The sequence below is a fragment of the Electrophorus electricus genome, chromosome 2 (assembly GCF_041902795.1).
Source record: "Electrophorus electricus isolate QZ-2024a chromosome 2, ASM4190279v1, whole genome shotgun sequence".
Taxonomy (NCBI): domain Eukaryota; kingdom Metazoa; phylum Chordata; class Actinopteri; order Gymnotiformes; family Gymnotidae; genus Electrophorus; species Electrophorus electricus.
The window spans coordinates 18576610-18598072 of NC_137498.1; the positions used below are offsets into that span (position 1 = coordinate 18576610).

General features: G+C 40.9%; 1 protein-coding gene across 2 annotated transcripts; it reads left to right on the plus strand.

The window, feature by feature from the left end:
• The first annotated feature begins 110 nt into the window (after positions 1–110).
• Positions 111–17179, plus strand: gabrr2b (gamma-aminobutyric acid type A receptor subunit rho2b). 2 transcript variants are annotated; one of them, XM_081695543.1, is made up of 10 exons: positions 111–1942; positions 2089–2675; positions 3845–3951; positions 9986–10053; positions 12043–12266; positions 12596–12678; positions 12801–12941; positions 13777–13929; positions 14266–14474; positions 14676–17179. In XM_081695543.1, exons 2-10 carry the CDS (start codon positions 2239–2241, stop codon positions 14988–14990), a joined length of 1737 nt encoding a protein of 578 aa, XP_081551669.1. In that variant the 5' UTR covers positions 111–1942; positions 2089–2238; the 3' UTR covers positions 14991–17179. The 2 variants fall into 2 exon arrangements, with proteins under 2 accessions (XP_081551669.1, XP_081551670.1); XM_081695544.1 differs by lacking the exon at positions 3845–3951 and having other exon boundaries at positions 111–2675.
• The last annotated feature ends 4284 nt before the right edge of the window (positions 17180–21463 follow it).

The following is a 21463-nucleotide window of genomic DNA, read 5'->3' on the forward strand; positions in this document are numbered from 1 at the left end:
GCAGTGGGTTACGGCTGCACTCCAGGAGCCTTGGGGTTAGTACTTGTACTTCACACCCCTTAATTCTGTTGACTTACTGCACCCCAGGGGGTTGCTGGCTCTAAGACCCCTGGGCTTCCTGTGGGCACTGACATGGGGCTGCAAAGGAAAGCAGTCAAGCAGGAGTTACTTCAGCTCTTGCTGTCACAAATTCAACAGTGATGCTTGGACTCATTTAGCGGTAATATTCTGCGGTGGGATTGAGTTGCTGAGAACAGTTTGAATTGTTGAGCACAGCATGCCTGAAGGAAGAGGGCTGTGCATCCCTGCCTTTGGAGAACAGATAATAGAAGAGGTTGGAGAACTTTGATCTTCCCAGTGCTGATGGATGACACTAGAATTTACAGTGCTAAAGCCTGCACATGCAATTATTAGGATACAATTTAATGAGTATTAATGTTTGATTTATTTTTTTTTTCAATTGCCTTTAAAAAGGACATTTAATCTTTATCAGTGTTGTTTATTATGACTTTAGTTTATTATGCTTCATATTCATCCAGGGGTGGAAAAACCCTCTTTACCATCACCTGGCAACGTTAGCTAGCTACGAGCAATATTATGAGTACCCCAGAGATCCAATGCACTGAATAATCAAGCTGTTTTCTGCAAAAGAATGTTGTAGAGAGGGACCAAAGGCAAAGGGCACAGGGAAGGACCATCTGAGAGCACTAGCCGGAGTTGGCAGATATTCAGCCGTTGCTTGGGTCCAAACACAAATGTAGCAACGGCCTGGTTTTCAAATAACATCACTAAACAATTGTCTTCTTAAGATGGGTGAGTGAGTTCCAATTTGAACACTCACAATGACTGTTACAAGACAATGGCACTTACTTTTAGGAAGACAGCCCCATGTTAATGGGGGACAGTAGAGGGGTTTGTGATTATAGTTTGGTTCAGTTTTCCATGTCATGCATAAACTGCAGCAAGTACTTTCTTACTGAGTCATTCTGAGCTCAGCACTCCTGGGGTAAGTCGAATGGGTCGTGCATAACATTGATACTCGTTTGCGGCTGAGAAATATAGTGGTGTGAAAGTGTCTGCCCCCTTCTTGATGGCTTTTTATTTTTATTTTACATGTTTGTCATACTTAAATGTTTCAGATCATCAAACGAATTTTAATATTAAACAAAGATGACAAGTAAACACAAAATGCAATTTTTAAATGAAGTATTTTATTATTAAGGGGGGAAAAAAAATCCAAACTTACATGGCCCTGTGTGGAAAAAAAAAAAAAGATTGCCACTTCTGTTAAAACAATTTAACTGGTTTATCACATCTTTGGAAAGCTGAGTTAAATTTCTCTAGCCACACCCAGGCCTGATTACTGCCACACCTGATCCCAATCAAGAAATCACTTAAATAGGACCTGCCTGATAAAGTGAAGTAGACAAAAAAAAAGATTCTCAAAAGCTAGACTGCATGCTGTAATCCAAAGAAATTCAGGATCAAATGAGATACAAAGTAATTGAGATCTATCCGTCTGGAAAAGGGTATAAAGCCATTTCTAAAGCTTTGGGACTCCAGCGAACCACAGTGAGAGCCATTTTCCACAAATGGTGAAAACATGGAACAGTGGTGAACCTTCCCAGGAGTGGCTGGTTGACCAAAATTACCCCAAGAGCGCAGTGACAACTCATCCAAGAGGTCACAAAAGACCCCACAACAATATCCAAAAAACTGCAGGCCTCACTTGCCCCAGTTATGGTCAGTGTTCATGACTCCACCATAAGAAAGAGACTGGGCAAAAATGACCTGCATGGCAGAATTCCAAGATGAAAACCACTGCTGAGCAAAAAGAACATAAAGGCTCAGTCTCAGTTTTGCCAGAAAACAACTTGATGATTCCCAAGACTTTTGGGAAAATACTCTGGACTGATGAGACAAATGTTGAACCTTTTGGAAGGTGTATGTCCCGTTACATCTGGTGTAAAAGTAACAACACATGCATGCAGATAAAATGAAAACAATTTAGTTTGTATGAACATTTCAAAATACAGCTAGTTTGGTTGCTTAAGATGGTCTTTACAATTACTTATCTTTACATTCCAGACTTGGTTACACGTTTACCTGTGTCCACGAAGAGGAATCTCTTTTCACGTGGCCACTGAGGACAAGCTAACCCAGGTTCTGCCCCAGCCACCGTGCTTTCTCTAAGTGTGCATACTGTATTATTGTATACATATCGCCTACCTCCACCGCATGTGTCAGGGAGAGATAACCCTGAAATGCTGGCTTGTGGAGCGCAGGAACCCTGTCCTCATCTTAGACACAGTGGTATGCAGCGAACCAATCAGAGGCCAGGTCCGAAACCAGCGGGAAGCGAATCGAGACGCGCCTAAATTATATCAGTGTTTGGTATTGAATCGCCCGATTCACATCTTCTATGGCAGGGATGCGAGTCGTTACGCGTGCTTCTCCACCGAGCTGAGGATGGTACAATGCTCAAAACATCGTGGACGCTGCCTGACGGAAACAGTACACTCATCTACAGATTCTTCTAATTTTGCCCGCATCATGCCTTACGTTGCAAAACTACTGTTGTTGATATTTTGTCTGCTTACTGTCGTTGACTGCGAGAAGCAGAAAAGCAGAAAACGGAGGTGGTCAGCAAACCTGGAAACCCATAAGCATGGAACGTATGTAATGTTTTATTGTACAAGTTATTGAATGTTCTACTCTATTTTGCTGAAAAATACTTTCACCTTTTAAATCGAACTCTTTGCCTTCTGTGCGTGGATACGCTTTTCAGTGCGCTGTCCATGGTACCCAAATGCTGAGCCCTCTGCAAGGTTTTCTAACTTTATGCTGAAAATTACAAAAAAAAAAAAGAAAATGCTTTGAGCAATATATCGTAGAGTAGTATCAAACAATTTATTTGTAATAGTAATAGCAACATTATTGTGTAAATGCAATCCTGGAACAAAATATTGTGCGTAAAAGGCAGGGAACGCACGCAAATTGCAACCAGTCCAAACGACTTGCGAATCGACGTAATGCAAGTCGAAACTCAAGTGCTTAATCCAATATATGATTTGGAGACTACGCAAGTGTTAGACCTACTGCTTTTGGGGTCCGTTTGAAAATGACCTCACAAGAATGCTGCGTCAACAGATGTAATCTATATGACGAAACGCTGCTGTGCTGAAAGTCCATGTTCTGCGTTCTAGACGTGGAACGGTTATTTTGTAATTATAAGATGACGCTGAGTCCTGGGTGCGACCTCTCGATAAACGAGAACAAGGAAATCCAGATTGCATTGATCGTGCCAAAAAGAGTCCACCAAGCATTGTTTCAAGATTGTATGTCTGTTTAATATGCCTTTTGGAAAACATTTATTTCTTTTCACATATCTCTTACTTCTTGGTAAAACTTGGGTAAGCTTTATTTTAATTTAAGGAGTAATGCCTAAGGGAGTTTTCGGGGGAAAAAAAACAAAAAAAAAAACGACCTGGGATGGAAATAAACATGCATTTATGAGAGAATTGGTTCATGCCACAGAGACGCCGCATGTCTTTTCTTACTAGATGGCACCCCTCGGGGTGATTGCTACGTGTAATATCGGTGGCATCACAGCAAGAGACAGAAGTCATTTTCTGAGCACGGCCCGGTTAAACGTATGACCATTTTAGACTATGCGAGCCAGTTTTTTTTTTTTTTTTACTGAGAGTTTCTTCCATGATAAAAAGATCATCGTCTACCTATAGGAAATGATTGACAGTTGAGAAACCGTCATGTAATCTATGCTGTTGCACAAAAAAAAGTGACAGAAAATAAGTTTGTAATTAAGTGAGAGAATCTCTTGTAGGCCATTATCCAAAAAGGTTGTCGATGGAACCAAGACACGCAAGGTGAAAACCAACCATTTGCTGCGTGTGGAAGACCACGACTTTACCATGAGGCCAGCATTTGCAGGTAAGCTGTAGCTGGACTATGCAACGAAATATAATGAAAGATCAACATCATAATCAGTTTTTTCTTTAAACAACGTTAGTCGGTGCATAATACATACTTTATATTAAGAATGACGTTTGTACACGTCATGGGATCCTTAATCTGCGCCTTTAGTGTCAATCCTCGGTGACAGTGGTCATTGTTCACTGCGCTGCCCTCTAGAGGTCAGGCAATTGTGGAAGTCTTTTCTCTTGCCCGAGAGGTGAATCACATCGTATTTCAGAGAATTCTTAGTGTTCCATTTAATTCATCGATCAAGTATTGTTTAACACACGTCATTTAAAACCAAATTACGAGATGACCGGCACTATAACATTGTGTCACCTGTCACCAGTTTGCGTCAAATCACTTATATACAATGACATTCGTCTGATAACACGAACAGTATAGAGACGATCTATATAAATATTCTCGTTACCTTCCTCTGGAACCACAGTGAATGTTTAAAAACCAGTAACGGATAAAACAGAAGAAATTAAGGGCAAAAACAAAGTATCTATCTATCTATCTATCTATCTATCTATCTATCTATCTATCTATCTATCTATCTATCTATCTATCTATCTATCTATCTATCTATCTATCTATCTATCTATCTATCTATCTATCTATCTATCTATCTATGATATGCACAGATTCATGTCCATAAATAGTAACGTCTTTCAGTGTTTTCGTCTAATTCAAACATTATGAAACGCTATCATTAGGAGCAGCGAGGCTTCTGAATGTGTCATTTGGTTGGCGTTTTCCCAGGTGGTGGATTTCCTTCTTCAAAAGGTGCCGCGGAGCAGTGTTACTAATGAAAGCTCCTTACCGGGAGCCGAGCTCACAAGTGGATCCTTTATCGTTGTTGAAGGCAATACACCAGCAGGGGGTCTTGGTATATGGGAGGAAAAATAGCGTGAACTCGGTCACCTAAATCCCATTGGAAGAAAGGCGCTATTGTCCCTGCGCTCGGGGTGCACCGCTTTGTGGCTTGCCCTTCTCACAAATACTGTATTTCGCGAGGGGGAAATCATTTTATAATAACTATGCTACAGTTCATACCGCTGCAGGGCTGCAGAAGTACAAAGTGCTGCAGACTCCGAAACCGCACATTTTGAAGAATGTATGGGGGACTGGTGTTAAAATGCAGTCGGTAATTTAATATTAAAGAGAATATTAGCGCATGCGGAGGTAGACGTGACGGGCCAGGGGGCTTCATTTTCTATTAATATAACCCATTAACAACCACGCGTGAGGAAAATGCACCCCCCCCCCCCCCTCCCCAAAGTGTTTGCATTTTTACGGTTTTACTCTTGTATGTAGAGCTAAAAGCAGGCGAATGAGGCTGAGGGAGAAAAAGTTCTCCACAGATCATGTGCTTTCTGTGTATTCAGAAGATGTAGTTCGGCTGCTCCAGAGTGCCTTGCATGTTCTGAACAGGTCGGGAAAGTGTTTAATTCAGTCCCAGGGAGGGAAGGGTGTCCAAATACATTTTATGAGGTTTCTAACAAGCAGCATCTCCCGCTGCGAGTTGCGCCATCGGTGAGCTACCTTGGAACCGCTTGGCCTATTGCATGTAAATGACCTTAATCTGACCACAGATTAAATACTTATGATTCATGAAGAAGAAGCACTCTGCGTCTATTAGATGTAATGGATAGCTAATGCTTTTATATATATGTACATATTTCGTACGTGGATAGTACAAGGTCTTCGAGTGCATAGGATTGCACTTAAAATCCAACGCGAGAAAATTACTTCGCGATTGTAATCAGTTTTACATGCCCCCACAGACACGCTGGCCGGACGTTTTGAGTTCATTGTAGCACTTTATTCGGTTGGAATATTATAAGTTATGGTGGTACATCACCTTTTGTTTTGTTGTGATGGTTCTGCTAAACTATCAACGTTTTATGTAAGTGTCCCCAATTTAAGTAGGCCTATGCACTTTTGTATACAAATGTCAAAATATGAATAAATAAACTACAATAAATTACCATAACACTGCAAATATTGCAGTGCAACCAACTGTATCTTTTTAGGTCATTTTAATTGCATTTAGAGTTGCTATTTAGAACATTTTTTCTCACCGCGATTAAAAGACTTAAAGTTCGTGGGAAGCACACATGCTGTGCATTAATGTTGGCTGCCAATCCATGTGACTCATCAAGCCTTTCCAGAATTGAGCTACAAATAAATAAGACAAAGGAGACCGAAAGTGAATGAAACCGTATCTAGAATGTAGAACCGTAAATGAATGAAACACACCATAGGAGAAGTCCACGTGAGTAGCTAACCTGAACTGTTGCCTTCATTTGCTACTATACTATAGAAAGATTGGAACCTTAGGTTTTACATTTGTGAGAGACACTGTAAATCCTTTGCAGTGCATCTGCATACCAGTGCTGTAATCGCTTTGTGCAGTTTTCCTTAGAGAACAAAAAGAATATATTAAGTTGGGTCGATATGGCATAGGATAAAGGCTGGTGTTAGGTGAAGTTTTTAATATTACGTATTTGTTCATGAATCCTATATAAGCCATTAGATAATATATTATTAGCCTCCTTTTTCTTATTTATTTATTTAATCTTCCTCTCGACAAAGCTGACAGCGTCTGTTTCCGTGTTGTTCTTTCTGGTAAAGCTTGTGTATGCTCGTTCCAGTGTTGATAATTTTGTTAGTCTGATAAATATAACTGTTTGTCTGTGTGATGTTTTTTTTTCTGACGAGAATGTCAGTCGGCTCACGGGAAGGCCCTTCTCTCTCCACGTGCAAACCTCTCCGGCGCTACAGTGCCGACGCTAAACTCGCCTGGCGGAAGATGAGACTGTCGAAACCTCTTCACTACCGTCTGGATTTACACGCGCACCAAACTCCTCACCCGCGATACAGTTTGCAGTTGTTAACGAGGCTGTACTGTTAACGAGAAAGACGGCAGGAAATGCAGTTCGGGTTTATCTTCAGATACCTTCACTCCGACAGAAAAGTTATGCAAGCGTAGTTTCTAAAACAGGCTTTGAAGCCTAGTTTCTAAAACAGGCTTTGAAGCCTAGTTTCTAAAACAGTATTTTGTCCGGCATGTCACGTTTCTGCACGCGCTCAAACAATGCGCTGAATTTCTCAACAGCACAGCACGTAGACTGAGATCTATGGATGTAGATCTATATCTATCTATCTATCTATCTATCTATCTATCTATCTATCTATCTATCTATCTATCTATCTATCTATCTATCTATCTATCTATCTATCTATCTATCTATCTATCTATCTATCTATCTATCTATGCTGTAAACTAAGAATCCTTTCAAAAATGGAAGTGATAATAGTTTATTTTCATCAATTAACAAAATGCAGTGAATGAACAGAAGAGAAATCTAAATCAAATCAATATTTGGTGTGACCACCCTTTGCCTTCAAAACAGCATTAATTCTTCTAGGTACACTTGCACAGTTTTTGAAGGAACTCGGCTGGTAGGTTGTTCCAAACATCTTGGTGAACTAACCACAGATCTTCTGTGGATGTAAATTTCCTCAGATCCTTCTGTCTCATCATGTAATCCCAGACAGACTCGATGATGATGAGATCAGGGCTCTGTGGGGGCCATACCATCACTTCAAGGACTTCTTGTTCTTCTTTACGGTAAAGATAGTTCTTAATGACATTGGCTGTATGCTTGGAGTCATTGTCCAGCTGCAGAATAAATTTGGGGACAATGCTATGCATCATTGATGGTCTTGCATGATGGATAAGTATCTGCCTGTAATTCTCAGCATTGAGGACACCATTAATCCTGACCAAATATCCAACTCCATTTGCAGAAATGCAGCCCCAAACTTGCAAGGAACCTCAACCATGCTTCACTGTTGCCTGCAGACACTTATTCTACCACTCTCCAGCCCTTCAGTGAACAAACTGCCTTCTGCTACAGCCAAATATTTCAGATTTTGACTTACCAGTTTAGAGCACCTGCTGCCATTTTTCTGCACCCCAGATCCTATGTTTTTGTGCATAGTTGAGTAGCTTGACATTGTTTCCATGTCAGAGGTATGGCTTTTTGGCTGGAACTCTTCCATGAAGACCACTTCTGGTCAGACTTCTCTGGACAGTAGATGGGTATGCCTGGGTCCCACTGGTTTCTGCCAGTTCTGAGCTGATGGCACTGCTGGACATCTTCCAATTTCGAAGGGAAATAAGCATGATGTGTTTTTCATCTGCTGCATTAAGTTTCCTTGGCCAACCACTGCATCTACCATCCTCAATGTTGCCTGTTTCTTTGTGCTTCTTCAAAAGAGCTTGAACATCACATCTTAAAACCTCAGTCTGCTTTGAAATCTTTGACTGGGAGAGCCCTTGCTGATGCAATATAACTACCTTGTGTCTTGTTCCTGTGCTCAGTCTTGCCATGGTGTATGACCTGTCTTCCACAACCTCACCTTGGTAGCAGTTTGGCTGCTCCTTACCCAGTCTTAAGCCTCCTACACAGCTGTTTGTTTCAGTTAATCACTGTGTTTTAACCTACGTGTGAAATTGATGATCATTAGCACCTGTTTGGTATAATTGCTCGATCATACACCTGACTATAATCCTACAAAATTCCTGACTTTGTGCAAGTATATCTATAAGAATTGATGCTGGTTTGAAGGCAAAGGGTAGTAACCACAAATATTGATTTGATTTAGATTTTTCTGACACTGACCTGGGTACATCTTTTTTACACTAGCACCTGAAATTAAAAATTGTGAAATGGGCAGCTGGACAGGCCCAGGAACAGGAGAGATGACCTAGGCATTGTGCCCAACTGTGACAAATGTATGCACCAGTGCAGAGAGCTGATAGGGTGTATATGGTGCCACCACATGTGAGCATGGGCTTGCACCTGGAGCAGGGGCAGGGAGTTCATGTCATTGCTTCCAGGTATCAGAAGGTGGAATGATAGGCTTTGCCATATGTTGCATAATAGTGTCAGGAAGCTGGCATAATGGCATGAGAGATCAGAGAGGAGATGACTAGTCCACGTGTGGGGAGAATGTTAGCAAGCAGAGGTGTGATTAGAGGTTTCACTTGTTTAAAACCTCAATCAACCAGAAGATGATTGGTACCACGCAGTACTGGGGGCATGTATGGAAAATATGTAGTATAATCTACATATGTAGTATAATGTAGTATATATGTCATTTAATCAAAAACACAATTTCTGAAGTAGGCAACAGTAATTTATGTTGTTATTGCATAGTTAAAACTTAACCATGATGAGACAAAGAACATTTCTGAACCGGATTCATTCTTATGAATACTTATTTAAGTATTTAAGTCTTCACAGGACAAGTGATGAATAGGCAGACCTGGCAGTGTAAAAATGACACTGATCCCAAACCAGTGAAATTCAACAGAACTCTTCAGTCCTTTCCAGAATGTTCTGCCTTGGTGGCTTTTCTTGGCTGGTATTAATAAATGCAAAGAACACACCGAATACTGTGTACTGTGACTTAATGTGTGTTTTAAATAGCTTGCCCCTCACTGATGGAGAATGATGTAGATATTATTAGCATCTGCACACCTTTGTTTAGGCTTTAGAGCTGATCAAAGCGATTGCATGCTGAGCCTAGGGCAAGAGCATGTGTTCAGGAGCCCTTTCAGAAGACTTGGCATCAACAGGCTGGGAAACCAAAAACACACTGTTTAAGTTTTAGGTCCAGCCTTTGATCTGCTGTCTTATTAATTATTAAGCTTGTAGGAAGCTGATTTCAACTGAGACGTCCATAACTAAGCAAGTTGACTTGGTTGCATAATAGAGTCTCCTTGGAAAGAGAAATTGGATACTGCATTCTGTGTTGTTTTAGGTACAATGATGAGGACACTGACCTGTGAACATACAGTGTCTCTGTTATGGCAATCAACTTAACCCTGCCAGTGATGAAGATGGATATGTATAAATCCACATATTATTGTTACAGAGGATGGTTATTGTTCAGTCTTTTCTATTGCTGACTTTGAACTTGTCTTCAGGACCAGCCATTCCTGTGGGCGTGGACGTCCAGGTGGAGAGCTTAGACAGCATCTCAGAAGTGGACATGGTGAGATGACAGTACCCAAATTTTGTTTGATCCAAACAAAAGTGAAACATTGCATACCACTCTGTGTACCACTGACTTATTACCACTGACTATAGAAGATTCTAGAATTTTGGCTCTGATATATTCAATTGAAAGCATCCCACTTAGATATTATATCATAACTGACTAAAGGCAACCAGCAGTATAACATTTAGTACCTGCAAACACTAATGAAGATGGCCCTCTCAGCTTTATACTGGCACTAAATGAAACCAAGCCCAATGGTTCCCCCTAGGTTTGGCTTCATATAAACCACTAAAGCAACAAGATGAAAACATACTATTAAATCTATATTTTGTTGTGTTATAATGTGGGGTCACGTGCTGATAATTCAATTAAAACAGCCTTCTGTTCTTATCTGCAAATCGGAATAATAATTGTCAGAATGTTGTGTAAGCCTCCATAAGGGAGGACAACCAAGGATTATATTTAATTTGGATCATTGTATTTTTAATAGGACGGCATGAAAAGCAACAATAAGAATAGATTCTGTCAGTTTCTACTGCGGGACAAATTTTAAATAGGATTTCCAACAGTTGGAGCCACTTTGCTCCCTGCCTAGCCTAGCCAAATCTATCCTATCTTAATCTAGCCACACCAAATCTAGCCGCGCCAAATCTTAACATAGCCTAATAGCTGAAAGCATGTGCATTTTGCTCTGCAATGATGGAGAACTGGGTGCACCAACTTAATGTTTATTGTATTGGTGTTAATGTTTTACCAGTGGCTGTGAAGCTGTGCAGTTATGTGATATGGCAAAGAGGGAAGAGAAATGAATGAGTCAACCAGAGGTATTGAGACCGACATAGGTCATGGGTCATAGGGTTAGGGTTAGGATTACATTTTGGGTTGAGATAAAGGTTAGTTAGGTTGATTTGAGGTCTGATCACTGGAGTCTGACCTTAGAAATGTCCCCCATGTGCCACATGCAATCACTTGACTGTGACTGAATCCAAACTCTTATCTGATTCATTCATGAGAATGTTATAGATGCTCTGTTGGAAGTTTATTAATCATCTATGAGACCACTCAAAATAAAGTCTTGCCCTTTGTTGTTTTGTATAACTTCTAACAGTACTGAGCCTTGCATGCAATAGGCAGGCTTTTGGCGTTATCATTGCTGCATTTATATGTGTTGTGTTGCCGTGGACCAAAGGGGAGGTGTTATTAGGACTGCTCTTCACCTCAGATGGGCAAATGATCTGGACCCATAGTGGGCAGTGAAGGTAGTTTAATTTGTACTCAACTACCCATGTCCCCTGAGGGCCTTGTGAAGAGTCCGAGCATCAGTACTGCAATCTGAATGCTTTCCTAGAGGAAATGCTTTTTTCCATTGCAGTCTTGGGGAGAGCACTGTTTTATGTTTCTCCCATTGTATCATGTCCACCTTTCAGAAGCTGTGATACTTGTGGCGCAGGAAAATTGCTAGATGTAGTCAGGCTGTTGGTTCCCAGGAGCAGGGCTTGACATTATACAATTTAGGAATTTTTCTTTCTGAGCTCTGCTTCAATGACTCTGCTCAGATGCTCTGCTTACTACATTTTGCACAACCAAAATTTTACTAACCCACATGTCAAGAATAAACTCAACTGCTAAAACAGTATTTTATAAATCCTAAAGTGAGCCCACATTAATTACTGTTCTGATAACTGTTTCACAAGGCTATATGATATATTAATCAAAAGTCATGTTTCTTGGAACACAATTATTTCTGCAGGGGGTTAGATCAGTACATCACCCTTGCTGTGTTCCAGGACTTCACCATAACCCTGTACCTAAGAGCAGGTGCATGGTGGCTGTTGCTATGGTAGCAGCTAGCTGGCGTAGTGTAATGGCAGTTGCTGTGTTGCAGGACTTCACCATGACCCTGTATCTGAGAGCAGGTGCATGGTGGGTGTTGCTATGGTAGCAGATAGCTGGCGTAGTGTAATGGCAGGTGTTGTGTCCCAGGACTTCACCATGACCCTGTACCTGAGGCACTACTGGAAGGACGAGCGGCTCTCTTTCCCCAGCAGCACCAACAAGAGCATGACCTTCGATGGCCGCCTGGTGAAGAAGATCTGGGTGCCCGACGTGTTCTTTGTCCACTCCAAGCGCTCCTTCATCCATGATACCACAACAGACAACATAATGATCAGGGTCTACCCTGATGGACAAGTTCTCTATAGTCTCAGGTGAGGAGGTGTCCAAACAATCTAATAAGACATGGATGAACTTGAATAAACAGGGTTTGGTTTTAATAAGGCCGGTAGAACAATCTTTGTCACATAGAGCAAGTCTTGCTCTGAATATTTATATGGTTATAACAATGACTGTAACTCCACTTTGCCACAAACATAATAGTTTCAAGAGCACCTTAGCTAACAGATGTTTACACAGTGTTTATTGTATTACCATCAGGATGGCTTTTGTCCTAAAGTACTTTTGGCAATCCTGAATCTGCTCCTTTGAATAGTATGAGAAGCACTGGGGTCCACTGGGGTGACTTTCTGTTTGTTTCCAGGGTGACAGTAACCGCAGCATGCAACATGGACTTCAGTCGTTTCCCTCTCGACTCTCAGACCTGCACGCTAGAGTTAGAGAGCTGTGAGTTCCTCATATCCATATGTCATATATACATGTTTCACAAGTGTAAGGTTACTTGAGTTATGGTTATATTTCCCATAGTCGAGCACTGCTGTGAATGCTAGTATTCTCTCTGTGCACAGACGCCTACACCGATGAGGATCTGATGCTTTACTGGAAGAGTGGAGATGAGTCTCTCAGCACAGATGACAAAATCTCACTTTCTCAGTTCCTTATTCAGAAGTTTCACACCACCTCCAGACTGGCTTTCTACAGTAGCACAGGTAGTGATTCTTGTCCCTGGAGCATTTCTGCTCTGCAGAACCATAAATGTAAACATAAACGTAACGTAAACAAACACGTACTGTTGTGCATATTTGTTTTATTGTATGCCTTGTTCCACAAATAAATGAATTCTTCATTCCTGAAGAATCAATTTGTGTGTTCAAGCTGTACAGCATCTAATCGCCAAGAAATGTACTTTAAACATGTAAACTTTGGTTGGTCTGCTTGTCACTTATACCTTTATTCAATCTGGCATCTCTGCACTATGTACATCCCTGGGTTGGACTGACATAAAAAGGCTCCAGGACTGCCTTTGGCTCTTGTAAATAAGGAGACAGAGACATAATGCTAGCAGAGCTGCAATGCTGTTAAACTGGCAACTCTTTCCCAGGGCTGAATGATGAAGAGGTTTTACTTAAGGACTTCCTGATTCTGTCCACTGAAAGCTGAAACTCACTGACAGCAACAGTGTTCCTTTTTTCAATATGAATACAATGTGCTTCTTTATTTCCACGAATCTGCTTCAGTTACAGTGAGAGTGCACTAATCTAAATATATGGCTGCTATATTTTGCATAATACAAATTGCATAACCTTAAATCCTGATTCAGAAGAATACAGAAAAACTCTGTCTTAGCATATCTTAAGTGCTTTTCTTTTACTTTATACACTGGTTAATGCACATTGCTTAAGTCTCAATCATTTAAATCCTGATACAGGACAATACTAACTTAACTCAGTCACTTCATATTTTAAGTGATTTTGTTATGTTTCTTTTTTTAACTTTATACACTGGTTAATGCACATTTCTGTTTGGCTGCTTGCTGTCCTCCAGGCTGGTACAACCGTCTCTACATCAACTTCACCCTGCGGCGACACATCTTCTTCTTCCTCCTGCAGACCTACTTCCCCGCCACGCTCATGGTCATGCTGTCCTGGGTCTCCTTCTGGATCGACCGCCGCGCCGTCCCCGCCAGGGTGTCCTTAGGTGTGAACCACTGTGTCCAAGTGTCGTTCATGGAGTTTGACAGAGTGCCTTTACTCACGTGCACATGATGACTCTGCATACCCTGGGACATGTTCCTGGTGTGCTGCACTCTTGCAGGATGTTGCTCTTGCAGGGATATTTCACATCTGGCCCTACATGCTCATTGCAGTTTGACTTTGCTAACGCAAATAGTTGGCACAAAAGCCTGTAAACACCATGGCACTCCTGAAGATGGATTTCCTTCCTGTGACCCAATATTTCACTCTTGCCATAAAAATTGCATTGGATGTAAAATGTCTGCACAGATCTGAGTCTAGGCTTCTTTGTTTCGCACAGGCATCACCACCGTTCTCACCATGTCAACCATCATCACCGGGGTGAACGCCTCCATGCCTCGCGTGTCCTACATCAAGGCTGTGGACATCTACCTGTGGGTCAGCTTCGTCTTCGTCTTCCTCTCCGTCCTGGAGTATGCGGCGGTGAACTATCTCACCACGGTAAAAGACGGGAAAGAGCGTAAGCTCAGGGAAAAGGCGAGAGAACAGGTAATCCCCACCCCCACCCCCCCCAAGCCAATTGCCTGCTTCAGCTCTATCTTGCTGTTCAACGTTTTGCATTCATTTACTGGTAACAGTGGATACCGGTTGTTGGATTTATTTTTTGTCTTTATGGCTGTGGAGGCTGAGGGACCTTTCATTTAAGCCTCAGTGCATGTTCAAGACAGTGTTGATCTGGTATCTTTGCAGGCTCTGTCCTGCACATGTGGCATGTCCCACGCCAGGACCATGATGCTGGATGGCACATACAGCGAGGCCGACGCCAACAGCCTGGCGGGCTACACCCGCACCCCTGTTGCCTCCGCTGCCGAGGAGCCCCCCGAGAAGCAGGAGCGCATGGTGGTTCATCTCTCCCTTGACAACGAGTCGATGGGCACCAAGAAGAAAGGCCTCCGGGGCCTCCGCATCATCCAGAACACCCATGCCATTGACACCTACTCTCGCATGATCTTCCCTGGCGCTTACATCTTCTTCAACCTCATATACTGGGCTGTGTACTGGTGAGCTGCCCCATGGCTGACGACACCAGTATAGACCTAAAAACAATTATGCTTCTGCTTTTTGAAGTAAAATGAATGAAGTGGAAAAAAAAAAAATCCCAGCAATACCCATCTGGGAAAAAAGTAAATCAAGAAAGTCTCATGTTGTTCAGCTGGAAATGCTACTGGGCTCTCAAAGAACTGGATGTAATTTCTCTGAGAACATTTCTGTGAAAACCTCCGAGATGGCAGTAGGAGGTTTCACTTCTCAGATGTCATATTGTTCACCATGAAGACTGATGCAACCCGAGGAGACTTTCCCAAAGCTCTGATCTACCCACCACATTTATATTTGGGTTAGATGGCACGCTCTGCTGAGTGGGATTTAAATCAACTTACTTTGGCTTGGCTCACTCCCCTATTTGTATGAATTACTGGTGTCATGCCACCACATTGGCAGAGATATCTGTTCAGATTCTAGTTTGGTCAGTTTTGTGCTTTCTGCATATTTGGTGCTGATCTCCTAGCTAGCCATTTTTGCTTACCATGGCATTCCAAAACCACTACATTTACCTCTATTCAAGAGAACCAGCATCCAGTGCATAAGGTGAACCAGATTTGCAGGTCCTTATGAAAAGGATTAGAATGCTTATACAGTCACAGCTTGGTTTTGCCAGTTACATTAAGTACAGTGCATATGTTAGTAGATGTATTCCTATTATTTGTTATGGTGGAACACTTTAAAGGTGGCCAGTATCCCTCATGAGAAGTGCATCTAATCTTAGAATATGTCTGATGGTTAGATTTTGTTTACATTTATTCATTTTTGGAGTAAAAGCAAACTGATTCTAACCATTGTACCTTAATTTCTTGGAAATGCTGTACAGGGCTCTGTGTATCATGGAGTGTTTAGGTGCTGTCTGTCAGAAGTGGGTTATATGTTGTCTCACATGGGGTGACATTTTACTTGACGTATGTTTTCTGACACTTTTCAGGCCTTCTGATATATGCCTCCAAGATTTCATTATCTGCACAATATGCATTTGTGATTGGTCATAACTCCTTCAGTATTCCTTCAGTAGCATTGTGGTCATGTTGTCAGAGTGTTATAAGGAAGAAATGCTTTACTTTTTTGACCTTCATCACTTTAAATAATCTTACATTAAATAATAAATACTTATATTAAATAAATCCTGAAATATTTAAATATAGGTATTAAATCATATTATGTAAGTTACAACCAAAACAGGAAGTATTATCTCTACTTCTTTCGACTGAAATGACTAAAAATAGAAAAACTGAAAGTCCATACATAGACAAAACAGATTGATTGGCAGGATAGTCAAAAAAAGTATTCCTTCATATTTCTTAGTTCTTTTTTTTTTTTTTTTAAGTAGTCTTCCTAGAGCAATGCATCTACCCAGAAGTGTTGTACCACTTATATTGTTAAATAATGTGTTCGGAATGTATTTGTCAATTTATTCTCTTTCATATGTTTATGTGAGATTTACTCACTGATTTGATGAACTTGGGCAGCCTTAACAGTCAGTTGTCTGTGAGGATTGCCTACAGTTTACAACCCAGCTGGTTGACCTTCTTAGATGGGTTTTGGAAATTTGCCTTGACTTACTTGGGTTTATTTGGTTCAATAGAGGATCCTCTTGAGTACAAGTTACTAATATAAATAAGAAAGTTGTCTTCTAGTAACTATTTGAGCAGTCTCACTTATCTTGATTTTACATACACTGATTTGTTTTAGTCAATTTTATGTAGTTTATTTATTGATTGGTTGATTTTTGCTTGTACTCAAGCGACTGTCTGTTAGACACACTCGTCAGCTCAGTCTCAGAATGCAGGTCTCCTATAGGACATCTGGACAAAAGGTGTCCATTCAGATCAGTGAAGGCATTTTGCTGCTTTAACCAATCATGTGTAGAGCTTCTCTTCTGCCAGGATTCCAGCATGCTCTCTGAACCAAAAGCACACCCCACCATGCTACTCCATGCATTGGGAGGCTGACAACAGCACCACATCTACATAAAGATGAATGAATGTATACTACTTCTTTATCTGCAGACATTCCAAAATAATTAATAGGCCTAAATGTTTGGAAATTAAATGCATGAAGATCTTTTGTGAGCTTATGTCCATGATAGTTCTGTAACTATCTGTTTGTTTGTTTGTTTGTTTGTTTTTTAACAGTAGTGAGTCCTAAATAAAGGTTTTGCTTAATGCTTTTTTTTTAACTGAGTCACATCTTGATTCCCTAGACCAGTGTTTTCTAGTCCTCATGGAACCGCAGACTACATTTTTGGTATGGTCCAGCACCCAGTACACCTGAAGAAGAACAAAACCTACTACAGGTGCACTGGGAAAAGACCACAAATGTGGAGTGGATGGGGCACATTGTCTTGGACCCATATGTATACACTCAGTAAATGAGTACAGTCCATGAATACCACATAATAATGTCTCCAGTTACATGGGTTAACGTGACAAAAGCATTACAAACTGCGTAAAAAAAACTCCCCCAATACATTGACTGTTTAAGAAACAACACGAGCCCACACAACAATCTCAGAAACACACAACTCTTAACTCACAAACCCATATCATAGTCAGCATACTGAGAATCTCTAATCAATCCTGCAAACAAACACATCATATTATATCCCACTCAAAGGGGTCATGGAGGCACATTGTTTTGCAGATAGTCTCTTGGCAGCCAGAGATGGCACAGCATTGTGCTGTGTCTGTGTCATGACTGAACGGTGAAAGCAAATCACATTGCAGGAGGAAGGCGAGAAGGAAAATGTACATATTTTACTGCTATCTCAAGCAGAAAGGTAGAACTGCTATAGATTCATTTGCAAAGTGAAGAGGTTCCCAAGGTCATCAAACCAAGAATACTAATTTGAAATGGTATAAACAGTGCCCACCCTCGCATTCAACTGTTTCTACAAATTACCTGTACACCCTGCTGTCCTGTACACTGATCTACCCATTTTAACCTTGTGAAAGGCTTGGAAAATAGCACATGAGTTACTTCAGCTTTATTAGGAGCAGGATTAAACATAATGGGGGTAGATTTTTCTCCCACTGCCTCTCACAGTGTCTTCCATATGAACTCAAAATTATTGCTTTTATTACCACTCATCACTTTATTAGATACACCTATCTTACAGGTTTTAAATCTTTTAAATATTGTCCTTAGTTCAGTCGCTCATTTTTATCCTCATCTGTCCACACAACCACTGATGAGTGGATTCTGTTCAGGTTAGAGACCATTCTCAACGGGGCAGTAACACTGATGTGATAGCAGGATTGTAGTGGGTGTTGCACTGCCAGAAACATTCAAGCAACATTGGCCATGGAGTCAGAAACTAAGCACTGGTGATGGAAAATTGAAAATCCTAATTGCGCATGGCAAGAGATGGATTCTAACTGGACATGTTTGATGTGTTTTAACCAATTAAGCTTTATATTCAGTAGGTGGTGATTCTCCATAAAGTACACAGAAGTTTGTGTCTGCCCTGGTGTCTGTCTCTAGGGAAAAATCAAACGTAAACACTTCAGAGTCTGTGAGGATGAAGTAACGAATACAGATGCTAGACATCTGGACAAAAGATCAAGGACATTGCATAGAATGCATTTGGAATATTGCTAAAATAGGCAAAAAAAGACGCTGTTGTATTTGTCAATTGTCCATCCTGGCTAAGAAAAAACACTATGTCTGAAGACAGGAAATGCGCTGGAGCTGCAAAAATAATCCCTGTGTATTTGTGAACACACAGTTATTTGTGAAATCACAAAAAAAAAATGTATGTGCAGATTCAATCTGCTCTTGGCCAAAGAACATCATGAGTTATACCGTAAGTTACAAAATTCACACCATATACTAAAAACTCCACATATAAGATCTGGAATAAAGTTCTGGAATAAATTTGATGGACAGATGAAACTCAAACTTTTGCACACAGTGAAAGTTAAAGTGTGGAGAAAAGAATACCAAGGAATTTAAACAACCCAAACTTCAACTACAAAACATGTTGTCATGTCCGCTCATGTATGCTGGGAGGTCTGCGCTGGGTTCCCTGGTGTAATCATCACTGTTTCTCTTTACCACTGTCCTTCACCACCACAGCAAATCCCACATCTCATAACTTGGAGTCTGTCTGACCTACACTGACCTTGAGATTGTGTGACTGATCTCCTGGATGATAACCCCCAACTCACCCTGCCACCATGCCCTACCCCCTACCGGCCCAACCTCTGAAGTGTGAGTGCTTATGATCTCTCATAAACGGTCACCCACAGACCAGAATTACAGTGTTGTCCACTCGTGGGGTTGGACAGCTGTGAAGCTGTGAAGCACTAGAGGAATGGAGACATTAACTGGAGGCATCGGATGGACCTACTACCTTCATTTGGAATACCACTATATTGGTGGTAGTAGACCATTTGTAAACCTTTGCTAGAGCCTTCCAAACCGTTTAATGGACAGAACTCCTGTTTAATCATGATTTTTGTTTATTCAGCATCCCCTAGGACATCATGTCAGACAGGAGTCGGCAGTTCACCTCTAGGGGCTGGAAAGCTTTTCTTCCAGGCATCATCTACAGTCCTATGTGAAGGTGGAGAGAATCAGATAGGAGATTGCTAGGCTAATCAGAACTTACTGTCATGGCCTGAAGGACCAGTGTGCATGGTTTTCACCCTCAGCAGATTAAGCACAAAATTCCCTGTGTAATATATCCACTTGGCTCACACCTTTCCAATGCCCAATTTCTATCCTCCTTGGATCCTGAGGAACCCACTCATGCCTGATGCTTCTTAAGTGGAACATCATGGTTTGTGCATAGTGTAAGTGCATGGGAATCAATGCATGCCAACCTTGAAGCAACAGCATGGTGCCAAAAAAACAAAGTGGCTCGCCATCAGACTTCTTGCTTACCAACCTGGAGGTCAAGTCTGACTTTTTACCTGACGTCTTAAATTCCACCCACAGTGCCAGACTTTGAGCTCTCATTTTGTAGTGCAATTGTTCCAGTCCACTGGATAAACTGACCCCCTGGTCAGAACCACTTGCTTCTTTGAGTGTGGATGGATTACACTTCTAGGCATCAGCATTGATTCCTGTATTTCAACAGTATTCTAGTTCAGTGGTATCTTGGACTCTCACCTACTGTACTGGCTAGGATACATTCTATGAGTAAATGACAAAGCACTTTTGTAAGTCACTCTGGTTGTGAGTGCCTGCTAAATGCCATAAATGTAAATGTAAAAATAAATGTAAATGTAAATGGATGACTCTCCTGTCTATGCAGTTCGCACTGTCCTACCAATTCATTTTCAACTACATTTCTGAACCTTTGTTTCCTGTGTACTATACCTAAACTCTGCCTGTTTTTTGTCTTAAGTGTTTTTCCAGCTTTTAAATATTTGAATTGTTGTTGGGTTCTGCCTTTGGATTGTCCTTCACCTATTAAACTCTGCTCCTGCATCTGTACCTCCCATTCTCTGGTCATTACTCATGCTAGAAGTAGTGCTATACCTAGTCACATACAGCTCCCTCAACAAGTGACTCCTTTAGCTTTCTGCTGATGTATCTAAAGATATAAGTGAAGCAAAGCCTCAACAGTGTATTCTTAACAAAAGGTGGCATGCATACACTTTGCAAGAGTCATAATGATATGCTATAATTTCTACATGTATGTTGTGATGTTTATAAAACTATCTGAAATTAGTTAATACATGGCCTTTACTGACATAGTGATGCAACACTTATTAACATTAAAAATGATTTGTAGATTGATAATAATTTGTTAACCTCTACATCCATGTATTTTAATATGGTGTCATTATTTTATGATCATGGAAAATATTGCAAGCATTGTGCTCTCCTGCAATTTATATTTAGTGAATAGTGTTCTGTACATTAAGACTAACATTAAAGTGTTAAACATGAGTATTTCACATTGCTACTTTATTTATTGCCACATGTTGCTAACACAAAAACAAGGATTTAGTCAGTGTCAGTTACAGCATGTCCCATCATATTTGTCATGGTCTACATCCCAGTCATAATAAATCTGACATGGTCCAATAATTTGTTATATCTTTCGGATGAATGCTTCGGATACATTAATGTAATTTTTGCCTAAGATATTGCTCAATTGACTATAGCTTGTTTAGAGTATGATCAAAAATAAAGGGAAATCTATTGTCAAAACTGTATAATATCCACATATGTACCTGCTTTACAGGAAACCCTTTACTACTTATTGCCCATACCAGTTCTGTTCTTCAATCCACAGTTGGTTAGTGCAGATTAAGCGCTAACGAAAGAACATGAGCAGGAATAGAGGTTTATGTATACAGCCATGCTGTCTCAGTATGAAGTATGCCAATCTTTCGTCCACCAAATCCTAATTAAATCCGTAGCTAGAGAGCGAGATGAAGCGCGCAAGAGCAGGAAAGAGAGAGAGAGAGAGAGAG

What these genes read in the sequence shown, in the direction of transcription:
- gabrr2b (XM_081695543.1), top strand. Translation starts at nt 2,239, where the DNA reads ATGTGTCAGGGAGAGATAACCCTGAAATGCTGGCTTGTGGAGCGCAGG. An exon ending in CATGAGGCCAGCATTTGCAG is followed by an intron (nt 3,952 to 9,985) that starts GTAAGCTGTAGC and finishes ACTTGTCTTCAG; the next exon opens with GACCAGCCATTCCTGTGGGC. An exon ending in CCCCGCCAGGGTGTCCTTAG is followed by an intron (nt 13,930 to 14,265) that starts GTGTGAACCACT and finishes TGTTTCGCACAG; the next exon opens with GCATCACCACCGTTCTCACC.